The 19,415-nt window shown below is 49.7% G+C and overlaps 1 protein-coding gene across 11 annotated transcripts in view; it reads left to right on the top strand.

Annotated features, from left to right (window-relative positions):
- The window catches only part of Nol4l (nucleolar protein 4-like), a 122,791-nt gene that overhangs the window by 57,625 nt on the left and 45,751 nt on the right, over positions 1 to 19,415 (top strand). For 10 of the 11 annotated variants that reach the window (XM_039106672.2, XM_039106671.1, XM_039106678.2 and 7 more), the window contains one exon: positions 3,021 to 3,130. In XM_039106672.2, the coding sequence (XP_038962600.1) occupies positions 3,021 to 3,130 (110 nt within the window). Of the gene's footprint in view, positions 1 to 3,020; positions 3,131 to 7,948; positions 8,432 to 19,415 lie in introns of those variants that run through there. The other variant, XM_063285086.1, reaches the window with a different exon arrangement.

Genomic DNA, 19,415 nt, shown 5'->3' with positions numbered 1-19,415 from the left:
CTCCTCTTTCCATAGTAACAGTGCCCAGTGCAGAGGCATCAGTGGCATAGGCATGACCACCGAATGTGTTGGCACAGAGGACCACGCTGTCCAGACAACTCAGGGAATCCCCCTCTTCCTGTTTGCACTCTGCCTTAACTTGCCTGGCATAGCATGGCATCCTCCCCACGCCAGGCTGCCATTGGCTTTACATCTGCCAATGCTCTACTCACCATATCCAGAGCTTAGATCCCCCAGCCCTTCTGCCATCCTCCTCACTGTGGCAAGCCAGTTCTGACCTCCCATGCCAACTCTGGGGCTCCCTTCCTCACTGGACATGTGTCCTGCCTACCTTAGCTCTGCTGCCCCAACAGGGTGTACACTCTGGGAACTGAGGGACTGGGTGTCTCAAGACCCACCAGTGCAGATATTCCCTGAACTTTGTTTGCCTCCAGCCCTGCCACAGCCATCTTGTCCCCCTCTTCCGGAGCATTCCTGGCTCTTCTGAGGCCCCAGAGCATCTTCTGCTTTGCAGAAATGCTGGGGAGCACAGACCACAGAAGACCCTTTCCTTCTGCCCCCAGACTGCCACCCTGTGCCATGTGCTTTGGGGGATTTCCTCTTGAGCCAAACCATCATCTGCTTTATGCTTTTTGATAAGCAGCCCTGGCATTCAGGTATGATGTAAGTCACATCAGAGCACCTTGCCTGTGTGGGCTGCCAAGTGCAGAGAGCCCCTGTATGACCAGGGCCATTGGAGGGTGGGTGGCCCTTCACAGCCTCCATGCTGTTCAGCAATTTCATGCCAGATAACCTCACCCTTTGAGGAAATTAAAGTGAACTCACACTTCTGGGCCAGAAACACCAGGATTTGGAGACAGGAACATGGCTTCTGTCAGTACCCCACCTCAGCGTTCCTGGAACCGTTTACCTAATGTGTTGCCTCCAACCCAATCAATCCTGGTAGAATGAGGCCTAAAAGTCCCCTAGGGCTAAGGAAGTCAAGTCTAGGTTGATGATGGTCGATTGAAGAGAAGGGGCAACAAGAGCCAGCTCCATTTTCCTACTAGCCAGGTCCAAGTACACAGGATTCCCTGCCCCACCCAGAAAAGGTAGAAAATAAATGCAGCCCTCCTCCCTTTCAGCACAGCACTCACACCCTCAGTGCAGTGTCTGTCTGAGCTCAGTGTGGGAGTGAAAGCTGGGGAACTTGAGTGAGGCCAGTGGCAACACAGGCTCACAACTGACTCTCAGTGCAGCACTCATGATGCACCACTCAGGTGGGGTTTTGTTTTTTTTTAAGTGGGTTGGCATGAATTCGATAGCTACCATTTTGAGTCAGAATCATCAGTATGGACTTATATCAGACTCACAGGTGACCCGCAAACATTTTTAGATATAATTTATTTGTATGTAACTAAGACTTAAGAGCTTAGAAAAAAAAGAGTAAGCCTCTTCCCTTTCACCTGCTTTAGGGACTGCTGCCCCCGTACACATGTTTCTGTAAGTTATCCAAAACAAAATACACTTACCACCACCAAGCTGTCCCTGCCCTGGCCACATAGGAGGGCTTCCTGGGGTGTCTTTATCCCCACCCCATGTTTCTGAGGTTTTTCCTCCCCTTCTCAAGTCAAAGATGAGCCTCGTGTTCATACCTGTAGACATTCACAGGAGTGTCTGTCTATCCTCCTGTGGCCTCGGACGTGACGATGGGTGGGGGTGGGGGGCCTCATTGGTTTGGGTGCTGGCTCTAGAGGGGTAGGTGGAGAAAATCACCTGTGCCCTGTCACCACTGTGCCCTGTCACCACTGTGCCCTATCACCACTGTGCCCTGTCACTACTGTGGTGGTGACAGAGGTGGGCAGGCTCTGCATAGTGGCAGTTGCTTTCATTTTACACAACTCCATCCTAACCCTTTGGTGAAATGGAGACCCTGAAGCCTCTGTGGACAGGAGAAGCCCAGAGAGTAGGCAGTCAGGATGGTGTCCCGGGCACCTTGGGCTGAGATTCAAGAGTCATCTTTACTTTCTGACCCATAAATCCCATCTCTCAGAGCAGCTCCATGAAGGAAAAGATCAGAATACAGACTAATACCTATGCCAGAGTCATTCCCTGTAAGGTTGGCTATGACCAACCAACTATAAGGGTATGACTTAGGCAGAGTATGAGAAAAGACTCAGAGCAAAATGTTTAGGGGAAAATACTTCTAGTGCTCAGGAGGCTGAGGCAGGAAGATTGTGAGTTCAAGGTCAGCCTGGGCTATATAACGTAATTAAAATAAATGCATTTTTGCGAGGAAAGCGAACTATGTGTACATTATGATAGCAAGTATGCAAAGAAAAGTCACAAGGAAAAATAAACAGAAGCATATGCCAGGCTGCTTGGTGCAATTACGCTTTTACATTTTCTTCTTCATCCTTCTGCACGCTGCAGATTTTCTACAAAAAGAGCACACATAGCTTTGATCCTCAGGACAGCAGAGCAATAAGCAGGAGGAAAAATCCTCTGCATGCAATTATGGAAGCACCAGGATTTGGGAGGGTGGAGGGGACTGGGGGTGGCCATCTGGTCCCGGAGAGTGCTCTGATGGGGGGGGACACCTTGGGGCTGTGGGGGCTGAGGCTGGAGTGGGACAGGCAGAGGCAGGTGTTTACCAGGAAGAGCCAACTCTGGTGGAGTTGGAAACTTAATGCCTTCAGGGTCCTGGCAGGCGGCCTGAGTGAGTAAAGCTGTACCCCGGCAAAACACAGTGTCCTGCCTCTGCCTGTAAGATCCTGTGCCTCTGCTACAGGGCCACACGATTGAGTCCCGCCCGTGTGACAGACCTTTCATTTCTTTTCAAACAGCCACATCTCACTTTTTTTTAAACTGGCACGTAACTGGCAAGCATTTTCAACACTGTGTGCTGCGTGCCACACAGGCGCACAGGTGACCAGTGAGTGGCCGCTAGCCCTCTCCTTCACAGAGGCAGCCTCCCACCCCCACCCCCACTCCCACTCCAGGCAGAGTCTGAAGCGGGTTTCCTTTTGTTTTTCCTGCAGAGAATGAGCCTCCATCCCCTCTGGTGTCTGGCATTATTGACTACAACATGCCCCTCACCTCCACCTACTTGAAGCAGATGAAGCTACGAGTGATGAACTCTCAGGAGCAGGTAAGGCGCCTGCTCTCCTATTCTGTGGTCCTCTGACCCCACAGCCAGCAGAGAGGGCGGGAGCATGCTCTCCCTGGCAGTGTCTTCTGAAACCTGGAAACTCAGCCTTGCCAGGCTCTCCCCAAAGACTTGCAAGGAAGAGACGCCCCAGAGCCACAGACCTTGACTCTCTGGCTCTCTCCTCTGACTGTTACAAGGCTGGCTGCCTGCCCGTGGCCTCTGTCATTCTTGGGTCCTAGACAGGCCAGGAAGATGGGCCTTGGAGGTTAGCCCTGGGTAGATAAGGCCTTGGGGCTCCCTGGTTGTCCAAGACTCCCAGATGAGGTTTGCCAAGGGCTGTCAGGCACCATGAAAACAAGCTCTGAAAACTCCCCACTCGTTTGTGTCTCCCCACACATTCCACTCGCTGACCTCCTACAAAGCAAATAGCCTGTCTTTCAAAGAAAATCTGGGTGAGCACTGTCCTCTCCCTCTGCTGCAACCAAAATCAGGGCACTCCTTCCTCACTTGATCTCAAGTGCCCCCACCTCTGCTTACATCAAATCCCCAAGGCTTAACTAAGGGAAGGCGCACTTGTTTCCACATGGAATCCGGGTCAGAACTCTCGGTGTATTCTGTCTTGCACTGCAAGCCTCCTTGACAGTGTGAATACGTGTGGGGAGGGAGGGCTCGTGGCTGGGCCTGGATGTGGCAGGGTGAGTCTGTGTAACAGCTGGGCCTGTGCTACCCACTTTGAGCATTTGAGCAGGCTGTTTGGCTTGAACTGCAGAGCTGCCCCACCCCACCCCCCACCCCATGCCTTTTCTTGAGGCTAAAGGAAGGAAGCCAGCTTTTCTATGGAAGGCCACCTCTGTGTTGCATCTGTGGTTCCCCTCGTACCCAATAGTAACTGCCCTAGGATGGTTGTAGCACTGTTGAAGGCAGTGTGCTGAGGTGGGGGCAGGGGCACTACGTGGTTTCTGCTGTGGGGTAGCAGTCTTAGGGTGTCATTGTTAGTACTTAGGGAGTCTCACTCCCACCGTGCAGATCTCTGATGACTACTGAGGAGGACGAATCATGGCCTTTGTTTTCCTATAACCATCCACTGTGTCACTTCTTGCATAAACCACGCAGACAGCTGAGAGCAGTGCCACATGGCCTTTCTCTCCTGGGACAGGCAGCTGGATCTGGGTCACTGCCGGGGCCAACGTGGTCAGTGTGGTGTGCAGATGTGGCCTCTCCTCGGTGAATCCTGTCAGGTTTTGTTTGCTTTTAAAATTGTAACTGTAGTTTCTACCCTTGCACTGGTAGAAGGTGGCGGTGGTGGTGAGAGGGACTGACAAAGGTGGGGCTTTTTCTGTGAGCCAGTCTCTAGTGCCAAGCAAACGGCAGCTTTCCTGGGGCATCTCACCTGTGGGAGACAGACCCTGTGCCTAGCAGGTAGCTGTAGCCAATTGAGGAAGTGAGAGTCGGGCACAGTGGTACTGCTGGGAGGGTTTTGTCTTCCAGGATATGTGGTCTATTGGTGCTTGGAGTCCGTTGGAGAGTCGGTGGCAGTTAGGGAAGGCTGTCACAGGAAAGAAGGCCAACATTTACTCTAGAAGAAAACTGTAAGAGTATGCAGCCATATGCAAAGGCCCCATGGTCAGAGAAGGACAGACCCCGTTTGAGACTCTTATGGAGGCGGCACACTAGAACAGAATGCAGGAGGGAAAGGGGCCACTCTCAGCCACTCAGAAGCATTGGGCAAAGCAGAGCTCATGGACTGATTGTCCTGGTCAGGCTCAAGCCTACTCCCACAATAAGACTGCAGGAGGGAGTCACCGTCTCCAAGTGCTCAGTGAGTCTGGCCACAGCTCGGTCTGGGATTGGGGAGACTCAGAATAGCCAGCTTCCCCCCTGACTGTAGGGGACAGGGATGAAAGGGCAAACCCTACTTGGGCACTGGCAGGTGAAGCAATAGCAATGCCCACCTTTCCTTGGCCCTCCCACCTGTCAATCTCCAGCCCCCTATGATCAGCAAGGAGCTTTCAAGGCCTCCTGTCCTTTGTCCCTGCTTTAGCTGGCACAAAGGAAAACAGGCAATCTACAGCAGCGAGGAAGGGGCCAAGGACCAGAGTCTCTGATGCTCCTGCTTGAGTCAAAACTAAAAATACTTATCCCCACATTAGCAGCCTGTTCCTCACACAGTAAGGCAGACAGGGCCCTCCCTAGAGCAAGAGGAGGACTACATGTCCTGAGCTACTGCCTGTCACATCCCCTGCCCCAGACCCTCGCTCTGACCACAGAGGCCAACAGCTGCCACCTGTAGTATTTGCATGCTGCTCCTGTGAGCTGTGAGGAGAGCAAAGGCAGTCCCAGGACTGGGGGCAGGGTAGACAGTGTCTGTAACAAGACTGGGGAGGAACAGCAGCCCAATCATTCCTTTGGGGATTTCCAACATTCACTTCAGGAGACAACAGGGAGGCAGGGCGTATGCAGGGTGTGCATCCCCACCTTGTTCTGATCAGACTGTGGGAGGGGGAGGGGAAGGCTTTCTAGCAGCTGGCCAGTGTTTGATCCAAGTTAATATGCTGGGAACTTAGTCCTCCTCTAGATAGATAACAGGAAATATGGAAACCTGATTCCAGGGGTTGGCACCTGGCACCCCCCCCAACACACACACACACACACCCAACACACACACACACACACACATACACACCCAACACACACACACACACACCCAACACACACACACCCAACACACACACACACACACACACACACACACACACACGCACACACACACAAGAAAACTCCAGTGGTAACAGTTACACAAAGGAAGGAGTTCTTCTTGAGGTCTGACTCAGTGCAGCAAATATTGTTAGTTTCCTCAGTTCACAAAATGGTATGGGTTAAATGACATTCTTTACAGGGACCTCCAGGAGCTGTCATCAGAGTGGCTACAGTGAGCTGAAAAACAGGGGTACAGTGTCAGAGAAGGTTTTATTTCCTGCCAGGCGAGGTGGCCCATGCCTTTAATCTTGGCACTTAGAAGGCAGAGGCAGAAAGATCTCAAGTTCAATGCCAGTCTGGGCTCAAAACACAAAGTAAGAGGGTTCCGCTTCTCACAAACCCTGCTAGAGATGCAGAGGTGAAGCCACACTGGTTATACAGTCAATAAATTTATCTTCTTAGAGGAAGCAGGGCACGGAGATGTGGCAAGCCATGAGGGAACAGCTGAGAGCCTTCCAGGAGAAGGTCGAATCCCAGGGACCTGTCAGTTTCTAGGTCCCCTCTGGTGTGCTCAAGGCACTGCTGAGAGTGGCAGCTTAGAGTCACCCATCACTGCCATTCACCTTTTCTTGTTTTTTCATTCTTTTGTAATTAAATATCACAGAAACTATAAAAAAAAGAAAAAAGAAGAAAAGAAAAAAGAAAGAAAAGAAAAGCAAAGAAAAAGAAAAGAGACAACACCCAACAAAACAAAAAGCACAAAAGCTCAAGGATAGTGACAAAGATCCCATCCATCCCACCAATCCTTTCCACTTCTGCCCATTCTATGAGCACCTTGCTGGCTTTGCATCCCACCCTCCAACCTCCACCGCCACCCTTCCCACACCACGTCCCCACCTTCCACAGCACTCCCCAACCCCACCTCCACATCATACCCCAACCCCAAACCTTGCACACCAATCCTATCCCCCATATTACACCCCACCTCCCACACCACGCCCCACCCCCACACTCTACCCTGCCCCCTCACACCACTCCTCACCCCTACCTACCACACCAACCCCCAACTCCCCACCCCACTCCCCACCCTCAGCACCCACACTATGCCCCACCCCCACACCACACCCCACCCTATCACTCCCACACCACACCTTCCTTTTTTTCCACTTTTCTGTGACTGATCCCCCTATGGCGAGTCCTCACCTTGGAAGTTTCTGAGTATCACTTGAGTGGGTACAGCTTTCTTCTGTCATCCACTCATTTGCATATCACACATATATTATCCAGCCCTCCATCCATCTGCCCTCTGTTGTTCTGCCATCTAGGCACTGGTACAGATGCTAAGGAGGTAGCCTGCCCTGTGCCTGTGTGGAACCACAGCTCTGTGAAAGACAAGGGAAACCCAAGGCAATTATCTGGGGCCTGCAGGGAAATCTCAGCAGTGAGTCCTAGTGGTTCCTCACACACAGGGAATGTTGACTGCTCTGTGTCTGCTGTGCATACAGTTGACCTTTGTCCAAAGAGCTTTCATACCACTCTCATGCCACATATTTGATGGTCAGGGCTTAAGATCACAGTCACTAGGGCTGGAGAGATGGCTCAGTGGTTAAGAGCACTGACTGCTCTTCCAGAGGTCCTGAGTTCAATTCCCAGCAACCACATGGTGGCTCACAACCATCTGTAATGGGATCTGATGCCCTCTTCTGGTGTCTGAAGATGGCTATAGTGTGCTCACATACATAAAATAAATAAAATGCAGGGAAGGGAATAACATTTGAAATGTAAGTAAAGAAATCTATCTAATAAAAAAATAAAATAAAATGTTTTTTAAAAAAAGACCATAGTAACTAAAATAATTAGACACCCACGTTCTTTCCATCTGCAAACCTGTCTGAGGCACACTGCCTAGACAGAGGTGTTTGGATGGAAAGTAGAGAGAACCAGAGGGTCAATGGCTGGGTTTGGCTGGAAGCTGAGAACTGCCTTAAGGAAAGTTAGGAAACAGGAAGAGGAACCTAGGAGGGTGTGGGCACCCATGGGTGTCATGGCTGACGGTGACTGCAGCAGTGTCCACAAGAAGTGCAGGTGCCTTCACGTCCCTGTTGTCTCCTTTGCTCTTAGATGCATGTTTAAAGGGAAATCCTACTGTGGAAGTCACATGTGGAAGCAGGACTGCCTTGCCCCTTCCCTGTGCTAGCTTCGTTTCCCCAAAGCTCCACTGCCCCTGCCCCCATGCTCTATCCAGAGGGAAAGCAGTCTGCAGCCTGTATCGTCTCAGTGCTGACGTTCTAACGGTTTACTGTAGCAGTGAGAAGTGGTGCAGTCAGAACTACTGTTCAGTCTCTTCTTGCCTCCAAGTCACCTGTGCCAGAGTATCCTCTGAGTCTTCGTCACCTGGAGCCTGTCTTCAGATGGATTTCCCTCCTGCCCTGCAAAGCACACAGAGGGCAGTGTTCTCAGTCAGGACAGAGCACCCTCCCCCCTCCTCCTTCACCCTGGGCTTCAGCAGATCCACCACCTATGAGCTGTATGGCTTTCCACTTCTCTGTCCTCCAGTTACCTGAAGGTCAGAGGAATAAAGTTTCCTCGGAGTTTTGTAAGATATTTTACATTGTGCGTCGTCTCTGTGTGGGTGTGCTGGTTCCTGGGAGGCCAGAGATAGGGGACCCCTTGGAACTGGAGTTGTAAGTGGTTGTGAGCCACTTGGGTCCTTTGCAAGAGCCTGGTCCTGACTCCGAGCTCCCTCTAGCTCCTCCTGTTTATTTATATTTCTTTGTGTGGTTTGTGTGTGTGTGTGTGGGGGGGGTAGCATTGTGTGCCACAGCAGGAGTGTGGCGGTCACAGGACACTTGGAGAGCATGGTTCTCTGTTTCTACCGTGTGGTTCCTTGAATTGGACTGAGGCCGTCAGACTTGGCAGTGGCCACCTTTCTCTGCTGAATCATCTCCCTACCCCCAGTGTAAGGGGGCCGGCAGGCACTGGGCTGGGCACATTAGAAGCACTTTCTAAAGCTATTGATTTCTTATTTGCAGTGCTGGGGATGGAACCTAGGGACTCACACGTGCTAAGCAGGATCTTTTTCACTGAGCCAGCTCTCCCACCCCACCTCCATACCCCTCAGCCACCACATCCACTTAAAAAGAAAATGAAGACTAAGAGCTGGGCTGAAGCTCAGACAGCACTCTAATGGAGCGATCTGCCTGCAAGCACGAAGCCCTGGGCTCAGGCCTCAGTGCCACAATAACCAGACACTGTGGCCTGTGCCTGCAGTCCCAGCACTAGGGAAGAAGCTCTGAGGCTCAAGGTCATCACCAGCCACAGCGTCAGTTTGAGGCCGCTGCTCCTTTGCTCAGAGGAACTGGAGAAAATGGAGAACAAAACTAACAAAAAGGGGGTGGGGGAGCAGAGGCTGTGGCATGTACATGTCACATTTAAACTATTCTTAAGTGTGTTAAGTGGCCTCAACATATTGTGTTGACAAAGAACCATTACTAGCTGTCTATCCTCACAGGTGTGTGTGTGTGTGTGTGTGTGTGTGTGTGTGTGTGTGGGTGAGAGAGAGAGAGAGAGAGAGAGAGAGAGAGAGAGAGAGTAGAGAATGTAGAGAATGTGTGTGAGTCAAAGGTGGGGTGGGGGAAGAGGCCTGCGGATACCCTCAGACACCATTCTTCAGGTGTCACATCATCATCCCACTGCCACCACCTTTTTTTCTTTTTCTTTTTTTTAAGATTTACTTATTTATTCTGTGTAAGTTCAGTGTTGCTGTCTTCCTTCAGACACACCAGAAGAGGGCATCGGATCTCATTACAGACGGTTGTGAGCTACCATGTGGTTGCTGGGATTTGAACTCAGGGCCTCTGGAAGAGCAGTCAGTGCTCTCAATCTCTGAGCCACCCCTCCTGCCAGCTGCCACCTTTTTTTAAAGACAGAGTCTCTCATTGGCCTGAACTGGCCAAGTAAACTGGGCTGGCTAACCATAGCGCCCAACCTTTTTCTGCCTCCTGCTACTGTGGTTGTAAACATGCACCACCACAGCCGACTTCTTAGGATGGGCTGTGGCAAGCACTTTACTGCATGAGCCATCTCCCCAGCCCTATTTACAGTGTTTCCATGACTTCTGACAAAGCCCTGTGCTCCTAACTACCTGGGGTTTTTTTGTTTTGTTTTGTTTTTTGGTTTTTTTTTTTTTTTGGTCTTTTTTTCCTTTTCTTTTCTTTTTTTCCGGAGCTGAGGACCGAACCCAGGGCCTTGTGCTTGCTAGGCAAGCGCTCTACCACTGAGCTAAATCCCCAACCCCTAGCCCTGTGCTTGTAAAGGTGCCGCGCAGCATCTCCAGCTCTGTAAAATCCTTGTTCAATTCTCTGTTTCTGTGATTTTGGCTCCTTCAGGTCCCGCATAGCTATGACCCAGGTAACTTATTGTCACGTCTTCAAGACGGGCTGTGTCAGAACCTCATCCTTTGAAATCCCTTTGTATGGGACTGTAATTTCCTTCATCCATCTGTCCATCCATGGTATTTGAGCTGCTGGTACTTTTCACTCATTTAAATTTTATTTATTTATTTATTTGTGTGTGTGTGCGTGTGTGTGTGTGTGTGTGTGTGTGTGCGTGTGTGTGTGTGTGTGCGTGTGTGTGTGTGTGTGTGTGTGTGTGTGTGTGTGTCTGCATGCTTGTATGTGCACCATGTATAGCTAATGCCCACAAGAGGGCATCTGAATCCGAAAACTAGAGTTAGGTGCTAGGAGCCAAGTCCAGGTCTGCTACAGCAGCAGCAAGTGCTCTTAGCTGCCGAGCTGCCTCTCCGGCCACACAAACAGATCACTTCTTAATTATCCTTTGAAGCAGGAAGGCATCAAAGCAGGACAGTGTTCCTTTTCTCTGAGCCCTTCTTCCTCTTTTGTCTTACAAACTTTTTCAACTTCCTCTTTGATCGGAATAACACAGAAAACGGTGGACCCAAAGGTCCTGAGTCACAGAGGGTTAAACTGTTCCTGGCTCCTAGGTGTTGCTCTGGGCAAAGAGGGTTAGAAGCCTGAAGATTTCTCCGTTTTTGTCCACACGTCAGGCCGCAAGAGCATTGGGAGGATTAGCAGAATGGGAAAGTGCTCATGGCTCCCGCTATAGCTCACTGTGTATGAACTTGAGTGGTCTTTTTATTTGGATTTATTTTTATATTATGAGCACAGGTGTCTTCTGGCTTGTCTGTTAGTGTACCGTGTGCATACAGTATCCATGGAGACCAGAAGAGGGTGTCAGATCTCTGGGAACTGGAGTTAAAGGATGGTTATGAGGCTCCATGTGGGTGCTAAGAACTGAACCCAGGCCCTCCGCAAGAGCAAATGGTTTTAAGGGTTAAGCCGTCTTTCAGAGGTGTGGGTGTGTCTCCTTAAGGAGCAATCTCTAGAGAGTAGAATTAGATCTTCTAAGTCAGCAGAGAAAGGAAAAGAAACAGAAGTTGCTCAGCCTACCCAAGAGTGAGTCCGTCAGAAATGAGACGAGACACAGTAACTAGCGAGAGAGCGTGAGGACCACAGCTGGAGCTGTGCAGAGCTCACCTGGGGCCCATATGGCCCTGGGCTGAGCACTTAGAACCCCCAGAAAATACCACCAGCTCTAACGTGTACAGGATCGCACACCAGTGAATCACACTACAGCGTCTGAGTGGCTAACTTCCACTACACAGGCAGGAAGGCTCAGATGGGCCTTTTTTAAAAATAGAAAATCCAAGCACTTGGTATTTACACGATATGTTTATTAGTGGTACAGAAAGGGAAAGGAGAAGTAGAGCAAGTGTGGGTGTTGCTGTTATGCTCAGCAAACAAACATTCATGGTTGGAAGGTGCCAAGTGCCAGTGCTGGGCAGCCCCTTCCTGGGACGATCCTTTGCTATCCCTCAGGTGGGGAGGTCAGAAGGCTATGAGGCAGCATCCCGTGCTATGGCACTCAGTCTGGCTTTGCCTTCCTTAACCCCTGACCACATTTGGTTTTTATTCGTCAATGTCTTAAAATGCCAATGTCTGCTTCAGGCAGTACAGATGGACTTGGTGACATCCATGACAATGTGGAACCTTAGCCAGGCCACTTTGTAAAAGTTAGGCCTGGGGCTGGAGAGATGGCTCAGCGGTTAAGAGCACTGACTGCTCTTCCAGAGGTCCTGAGTTCAATCCCCAGCAACCACATGGTGGCTCACAGCCATCTGTAATGGAATCTGATGTCCTCTTCTGGTGTGTCTGAAGACAGCTACAGTGTACTCAAACAAACAAAAAGGCCTGGTTCTTCCTCCTAGCCCCATGCTTGCAGAAATAAGATTCAGACTCAAAATATATTTACAAATACCTTGGCCATGTAACTAGGCTCTTCTCTGACTAGGCCATAGCTTAGAAGAACCCATTCGCTCTAACCTACGTTCTGCACGTGGCTGGTTACCTACGCTCAGGTGCCGTGTGTCTGTCTCCTCACAGATTCCCGGATGAATCTTTCTGTGCCTAGTTCTATCCCAGAATTCTTTCTGCCTCCCGGATGTCCCAACTTCTATTCTGCACTTCCTTATAGGCTATAGGCCTTTTAATTGACAGGCGATGCATCCATAATACACAAGATATTCTCCCTACAACTCTCACCCTCTTCCCTAGGCTCATTTGTGCCAGGGTGGGGGCATGCCCTTTGCTCCCAGATTTGCTATTCCCGCTGGCCGCCTCTCTTGCCTCACCCCTGGTCTCCTAGAAAGAGATCTCTGTGGCTCCTGAGATTACCCCCTCGCCCTCCGTCATGTAATGAAGCCCAGTGGGCTCAGCTTGCTGCCCGAGAGGCCCAGAGCCCCAGTAGCCACATTCTCGATAGAATCTCCTGCCTCTATAAATCTCTGGCTCTGGAGGAGGGGTTGAGCTGCAGCAAGAAAAACAAAAAGCAACTGAAATACTGGCCTTGGCCGAGGCTGCTGCCTGGATTTCTCCAGGCAAGTGTGGTCCTTGGAACATTTCCACTATGGGGGATGTGCTGACAGGGTCTGTCTGTGACCCCAGGGCGGCTTGCCCTCAGAAGTGCCCTCTCCCTCTCTGGAGGTCTTTTATCTTTTCTTTGTTTTTGTTTATTTGTATTCATTTTTACTTCTCTCAGGAGGAATTTTTTTTTAAGTCACATAGACCCTGCCCCAACCTGCTCACTTCAGTTTCTCTTCTCAGTGTAGATGGCCTCTTTTCTTTTCCTATCCCCTAGTCATCTCTCCTCTATTTTCTTCTGTTTCTAAATAACAAGTTTATATTGCTAGCACTTGTTTGTTTGTTATTGTTTTTAATTTTGGACCTTCCTTGTCAGGAATTCCTTGCTGTGTGAGTAAGGCTCAAAACCTTTATCCTATCCGTAAGCCCAGTCATTAGTTCTTCCTCAGTGTACCCTTGTCTCTATTCAGATAAATCACTCTACATTATTTACATTATTACTGTGCACATAGGATTGTAGCTGACCCAATTAGCATGCCATGATTGCATTTGCTTTCCTTGGATTTCCCCAGAGTTGGCCACTGCGTCTTTTCCTCATCCTTGGCCCTGTATCTTTTGATTTTTCCAGTGCTGAGTGTATTTGTCATATTTATTTTTTATGGGCTCAGATTCACTTTCTTCTTTCTTTTTTCCTTCCATTTTCCTTCCTTCCTTCCTTCCTTCCTTCCTTCCTTCCTTCCTTCCTTCCCTCCTTCCCTCCTTCCCCCTTCCTTCCCCTTTCTCCCCACCTTCTCTTTACATTTGGGTCTCAAAACAGTGGACCACACAGCCCAGTGTTTCCTTTGAGTACTTCCAGGTTTCCATTCTTATGATAGATTGCATTTGAGAAGAGTTTCAGATTTACAGAAACACTGAGGAGGATTCCCACATTCCCCTCCCCCAGGCTAGCAGTCTCAACTGCAACATGTTAGCAACATGTTACAGTGGCCATGACTCAGGAGCAGACGTTGATACACTGTTACCTGAAGTCAGTGGTTATTTGAGGATTCCCTGAGCCCTCACCAGCTGCTTCCATCCCAGATACATTATTACACCATGCTGCCCTGTGTCTTAGGGCTCCCCTGGGCTGTGGCACTATTCCGGATTTTCCTGGGTTGTGACGACCTTGACCGTTGTATGAGTGCTGGTCATGTGATGAGTGCTGATCATGTGATGAGTGCGGGTCATGTGCTTTGTGGGAGTTTGGGTTTTCTCTGATGTCTTTCTCAATACAAGCGCTAATGTTTATGGTCTTTCCAAGGAAGAACAGGACACAGTGTGTTCATCATAGACAGTCTGACTGTCAGCATGATTTATGTTATGTTGGCCTCCACCGCACCTGGCTGAAGCAGCATCTACCGGGTCTCTTGCCCAGGGTTGCCCTGTCTTCTTGAGGAGGGACAATGAAGGGGCTGCACCAGCCATGGCTTCCCATGTAGTGTGCTTTTCTATCCTTTCCTTGTCTCTCTCTGAATGGCCAACAAGCTGCTTACGTTTCACTCTGTGCACAGTGTTCCTCCATTTTGTTAGTCTAGTTCTTTTCTGTGGGGGCCACTGGGAACACTTCCTGTTGGCCCTGCACCCTTTCCATGTGTTCCCATTTGGTCTGCTTCCTTTGGTTTCTCTGGCTTGATTTTTGGTTTGTTATGACTACCTGGGACTGCAACACACCAACTCATCTCATCTTTCCTGCTCCAGCTCCAGAACCTGCCATTTTTCCCAGGAAGCCTGCTTCCTCTTCTTGGAGAGTCATACTAAAAATAAATTTGAGGAATTAAGTGTGCTTACTTGTTGGAGTGTCCTCTCTTGTAGACCCCCTAGGTGGACAGAGAAAAACATGTTTTAATTTTCACTTACAATTTTTTATTTATTATATGTGTGCATATGTGTATAGGTATATTTATGCAACAGTGTGTGTGGAGGTCATGTGACAGCTTTTGGGACCTGTCAGTTTTTTCCTTCTACCGTGGGTTCTGAGATTGAACCCAGGTTATCAGACTTGGTGACAGATGCCTTACCCACCATGTTATCTCACAGGCCCTTGTTCACTTTTTAATATTAGCTCTTTATCTATTTAGAGCTTACCCTAATATATTTTAATATATAAACCCCATTTAACCCTTTTGTCTCAGCATCTTGATTTAAACAACCTATTTAGGGGCTGAGGGCTTAGCTCAGTTATAGAACATTTGCTTAGCACGTATGAGGCCCTTGCTTCCATTCCCAGTACACAAAATGATAATGATGATGATGACAACAATGAGGAGGAGGAAAAAGAAGAAAAGGAGGAGTCTATTTTCCCCACAGCCTTAAGAATATCATCATTATACATTACCAGACTTGTGTCCAGTCAGATCTTGTGTTCAGTCCACTGGCCTTTGCCTCTTCCTTCTCTATACTACGTTAAGTAATAAGGCTTTAATTCTCACAGGATTCAGTGCCCTCTTGTTTACTTTCCTTTTCAAAGTTTTACTAAATTTTAAAAAAGTGATTTTGTGGGGAGAGAATTTACTTTTTTTTTTTTTTTTATTTTCTTTTTTTCGGAGCTGGGGATCGAACCCAGGGCCTTGCGCTTGCTAGGCAAGCGCTCTACCACTGAGCTAAATCCCCAACCCCGAGAATTTACTTTTTTAATGTATCTTCTCCTTGTTGGTTGGAGGCCCACCTGACTTGATCACATGACAACTAAGCGATCTGCTTGGCCAGCAATCCTGAGTGTGGGCCTAGCTTGTGCATGGCTCATCTGTGTCTGTGAGGAAGCCAGGAAGGAGGCCAGGAGCTGCCAGCTGGGCCCCATAAAGGCTGTGAACTGACCTGTAGGTGAATAGTCAGGCTCGCCTAACAACCTGCTGGGGTTTGGGGGCTGCAGACAGCCAGGCCAGTGCTCGCCATCCTGAGGTGGGCTTGGCACAGCTGGCGTTTTGTGTTTTAAACGGTCTGTGTAGTTTGTGTGTGTGATATGCACCATGCATGTGCGGTGCCTTCACACCAGAAGAGGGTACTGGATCCCACAGAGCTGGAGTCACAGATGGCTGTGAGCAGTTACGTGCTGGGAACTGAGTTTAGGTCCTCTGTAGAAACAGAAAACACTCTTACCCACTGAGCGGTCCTTCCAGCCCCACTATTGGCATTCTTGACCTCAAGAGGAAGTGGCTTCTCAGGGCAAGGCAGAGGAAAGGGTGGGAGGCTCACTGTTGAATATGTTTGGCTGAGTGTTATCATTTTCCTGATTAATATACTATGGAATATCTACATGTGTGCTTTAAAAACCTGTTGTGACTTCCAAGCACACTAAGAGAACGAGTGAGCTTTTACTGGGACAGCTTGGGTCCCTGGGGCCCAGCCCCTTCTCCCTGCAGTGTCCCTGAATCTATGTGGGAAAGAGATAGAAAATAGCCACATCCCTTTTCTTCTATGGGCTGGTCATCCTGGGCCCAAAAGGGCTGCTGTCTCTGGCAGCTTCTCAAGTCCCTGTCTCTATCCAGGCTATGAGCATTCCAAGGAGGCCCTTTTAATGTCATTAACCAGGAAAAACGTCTGCAGTGCCTATAATTTGCTAATGCAGGCACCATGGCTGTGTAGGCCATGAACAGCAATCCTGAGTGTAGGCCTAGCTTGTGCATGGCTCATCTGTCTGTGAGGAAGCCAGGAAGGAGGCCAGGAGCTGCTAGCTGGGCCCCATAAAGGAAGGGAAGCTCTGTCATCCCAGAGCTCTGCTGTGAGCTGGCCTGTAAGGCAACCTGGCAGTTCAGCCCAGCTCTGTCCCTAAGGACAAAAGTACCCCAGCAGGAAAGGAGGCGTCTTTCCTGGGCTGGGCCAGGAAGGAGCAGCTCAAATGGTCCAGATGGTCACTGAACTGAAAGTCGACCTTGTGACCTACCACCGAGACCCAATGGGAATTTGTGACCTTGTGCCTTGGGCCTGAGATTTACTTTATTGCACACTGTGTTTGTGCCCTTGTCCTGGTGGGGGTAAACTCTTCACCCCAGTTTTTGGGGTATCTTTCCTTCCATGGCTAGTAAGCTATTTGGAGCATCAGGGCTTTTGTCAACTTTTCTTGAAGGCAAGACTTTCCTGTTAAGGAACCTAAACGCAGCGACTGTAGCTCTCACAGTCTTGGGAGGCAGCAGGTCCTTTCCAGGCGGACTTGTCACCCCAGCAGAGAGGAACTCACAAGGCTGTCTCCATGCCGTGAGTGGCAGCCTAGGGCTTTGTAACCAGACCTGGAGGATGCAGGAGGGTTTCAGCCGCCTCAGCAGCTGATGTCTGGAGATCAATTAGAGATAATGGCCCTGTGTGGACCTGGAGAAGCCACAGCCAAGCTTTTTCCTGGTTGTAACTGTGTTTACCTCATTAACAGGCTCACTCTCTTTTGAGGTTGGATTTGTGCTGGCTGCTTTGTTTAATGAAGAGGAACCAGTGTAGACCCTTGGCAGGCTGGTAGCTCTGCCGCCCCCATTCAGATGGAGAGAAAAAGCCCTCAAACACACACACACACACACACACACACACACACACCCATCACACACCACACACACACCACACACCACACACACACACACACACCCATCACACACCACACACACACCACACACCACACACACACCCATCACACACACACACACACACACACCACACACCCCACACACATACACACCCATCATACACACATACACACACACACCACACACACCACACCACACACACACATGCCACACACACCAGACACACCCATCACACACATACACACATTCATCACACACACACACACCACACATATACACACCACACACACCCATCACACACATACACACATCCATCACACCACACACACACACACAAACATACCACACACCCATCACACACACACACACACACCACACACACACCCCACACACATACACACCCATCACACACACACACACCACACACACCACACCACACACACACAAACACACCAGACACACCCATCACTCACATACACACATTCATCACACACACATACACACACACCCATCACACACACACACAAACACACACACACACAAACACCCATCACACACACACAAACACACCACACACACAAACAAACATACCACACACACACCACACACACACATACACACACAACACACAACATACACACACACACTACATTCACCACCACCACCACCCCACAGCAGAGACTCTGCTGCTGTTGTATGTGCTTCTGAGGATATCTCTTCCTTCATTAACTCAGAAGTCATTTGTTGTAATAAATGCGGGAACTGCTGACACCAGGAGCTCTGCTCTGGCAATAAGGGCATAGAATAGAGAACCTGTACATCATGGGTGCACATATGCACAGGTTTTGGAGATGATAAAACAAGAAAAAATAAATAAAACTAAAAGCAAACAACCAAAGAAACAGGAAAGGGAGGGGTGTTTGGGGTGAGTTCAGTGGATAAGACTGCATGCTTCTGAGAAAGAAAACTCTGAGGAGGCGAGCCAAGTCCTGACTGATGGGAACCAGTCAGCCCTCTGGGCTTTCCTGCAGAGACAGCGGGTACAAAGGCCCTGGGGCAGGACTGTGGGGTGAGGGTAGGATGGAGGGAGGGAAGAGCAGCCTGCAGAGGTAACTCCTCACAGGGCTTGCCAACTGAGTGCAAAGTTTACTGTGTGCCACATGCTGCCGCCAGAGCAGAGCAGGACCTGACCAGATATGAAAGCAAGTGAGAGTGAACTGGTGGCCCCAGTTCTGAGCATGGCCGCCTTGTTTTCCCTTCTGTGCTACAGGTTCCCTCTTCTTTTTTTTTTTGGTTCTTTTTTTTTGGAGCTGGGGACCGAACCCAGGGCCTTGCGCTTCCTAGGCAAGCGTTCTACCACTGAGCTAAATCCCCAACCCCCAGGTTCCCTCTTCTAATACCAACCGCAGGACTGGGCTGGGTCCCAGCACTTAGCAGAGCCTAGTTTTTACTGTGGAGTCCCTTTTACAAGGGAAAAGGTATAGGGGTCCAGGGCGTTGCTGGCTGGCGTCAGATAGGAGCGTCAAGTCTAAGGGAGGCCCAGAGCCCACCACCAACCCTCATCACCACCATTTTCCCCACACTCCTGGCTGTTCCCTAATAACAGGACCTGGAGAGCCATAAGGATGCAGTCACCAGAACTCCCTACCCCCACCCCAAGAGCACAAGAGATCAACCCCACAGACCTCACCAGCCTGAGGTCATTTAAAAGGACACTGAGGATAAGGCCTTCCTGTTAAGGCACTTAAATGCAGGTGCTGAACACAGTGGCTGTGGCTGTCACAGTCTTGTCTGGGGCTAGAACCTTGCTGACTGGGCTTGCTGTTGTCCTTCCTACTGTGTCTACAAGTCAAGGAACTGTACACTTGTCTCCCCAACCGCACTCTACAAGATAAGCCCGAGGTGCCTGACCCTGAATACTATCTCATAGGAGTCCACACTCTGTAGAGAAGGGACATTGGACCCCAGACAGGAGCCTTGTATCCAGGTATCTTGGTCAGAAATTTTAACAGCCTGTGTAGCAAAGTGTGAGGTTCTTTCATCCCTGAAGTGAGGGGGATGCAAGTCCTGCTGTAAGGTCTGCAGTCCATGTGTGTATCTGGATTG

Source organism: Rattus norvegicus, chromosome 3, assembly GCF_036323735.1.
Source record: "Rattus norvegicus strain BN/NHsdMcwi chromosome 3, GRCr8, whole genome shotgun sequence".
Classification (NCBI taxonomy): domain Eukaryota; kingdom Metazoa; phylum Chordata; class Mammalia; order Rodentia; family Muridae; genus Rattus; species Rattus norvegicus.
The sequence above is the reverse complement of the archived record's forward strand: the minus strand, read 5'-3'. Positions and strand labels throughout refer to the sequence as shown.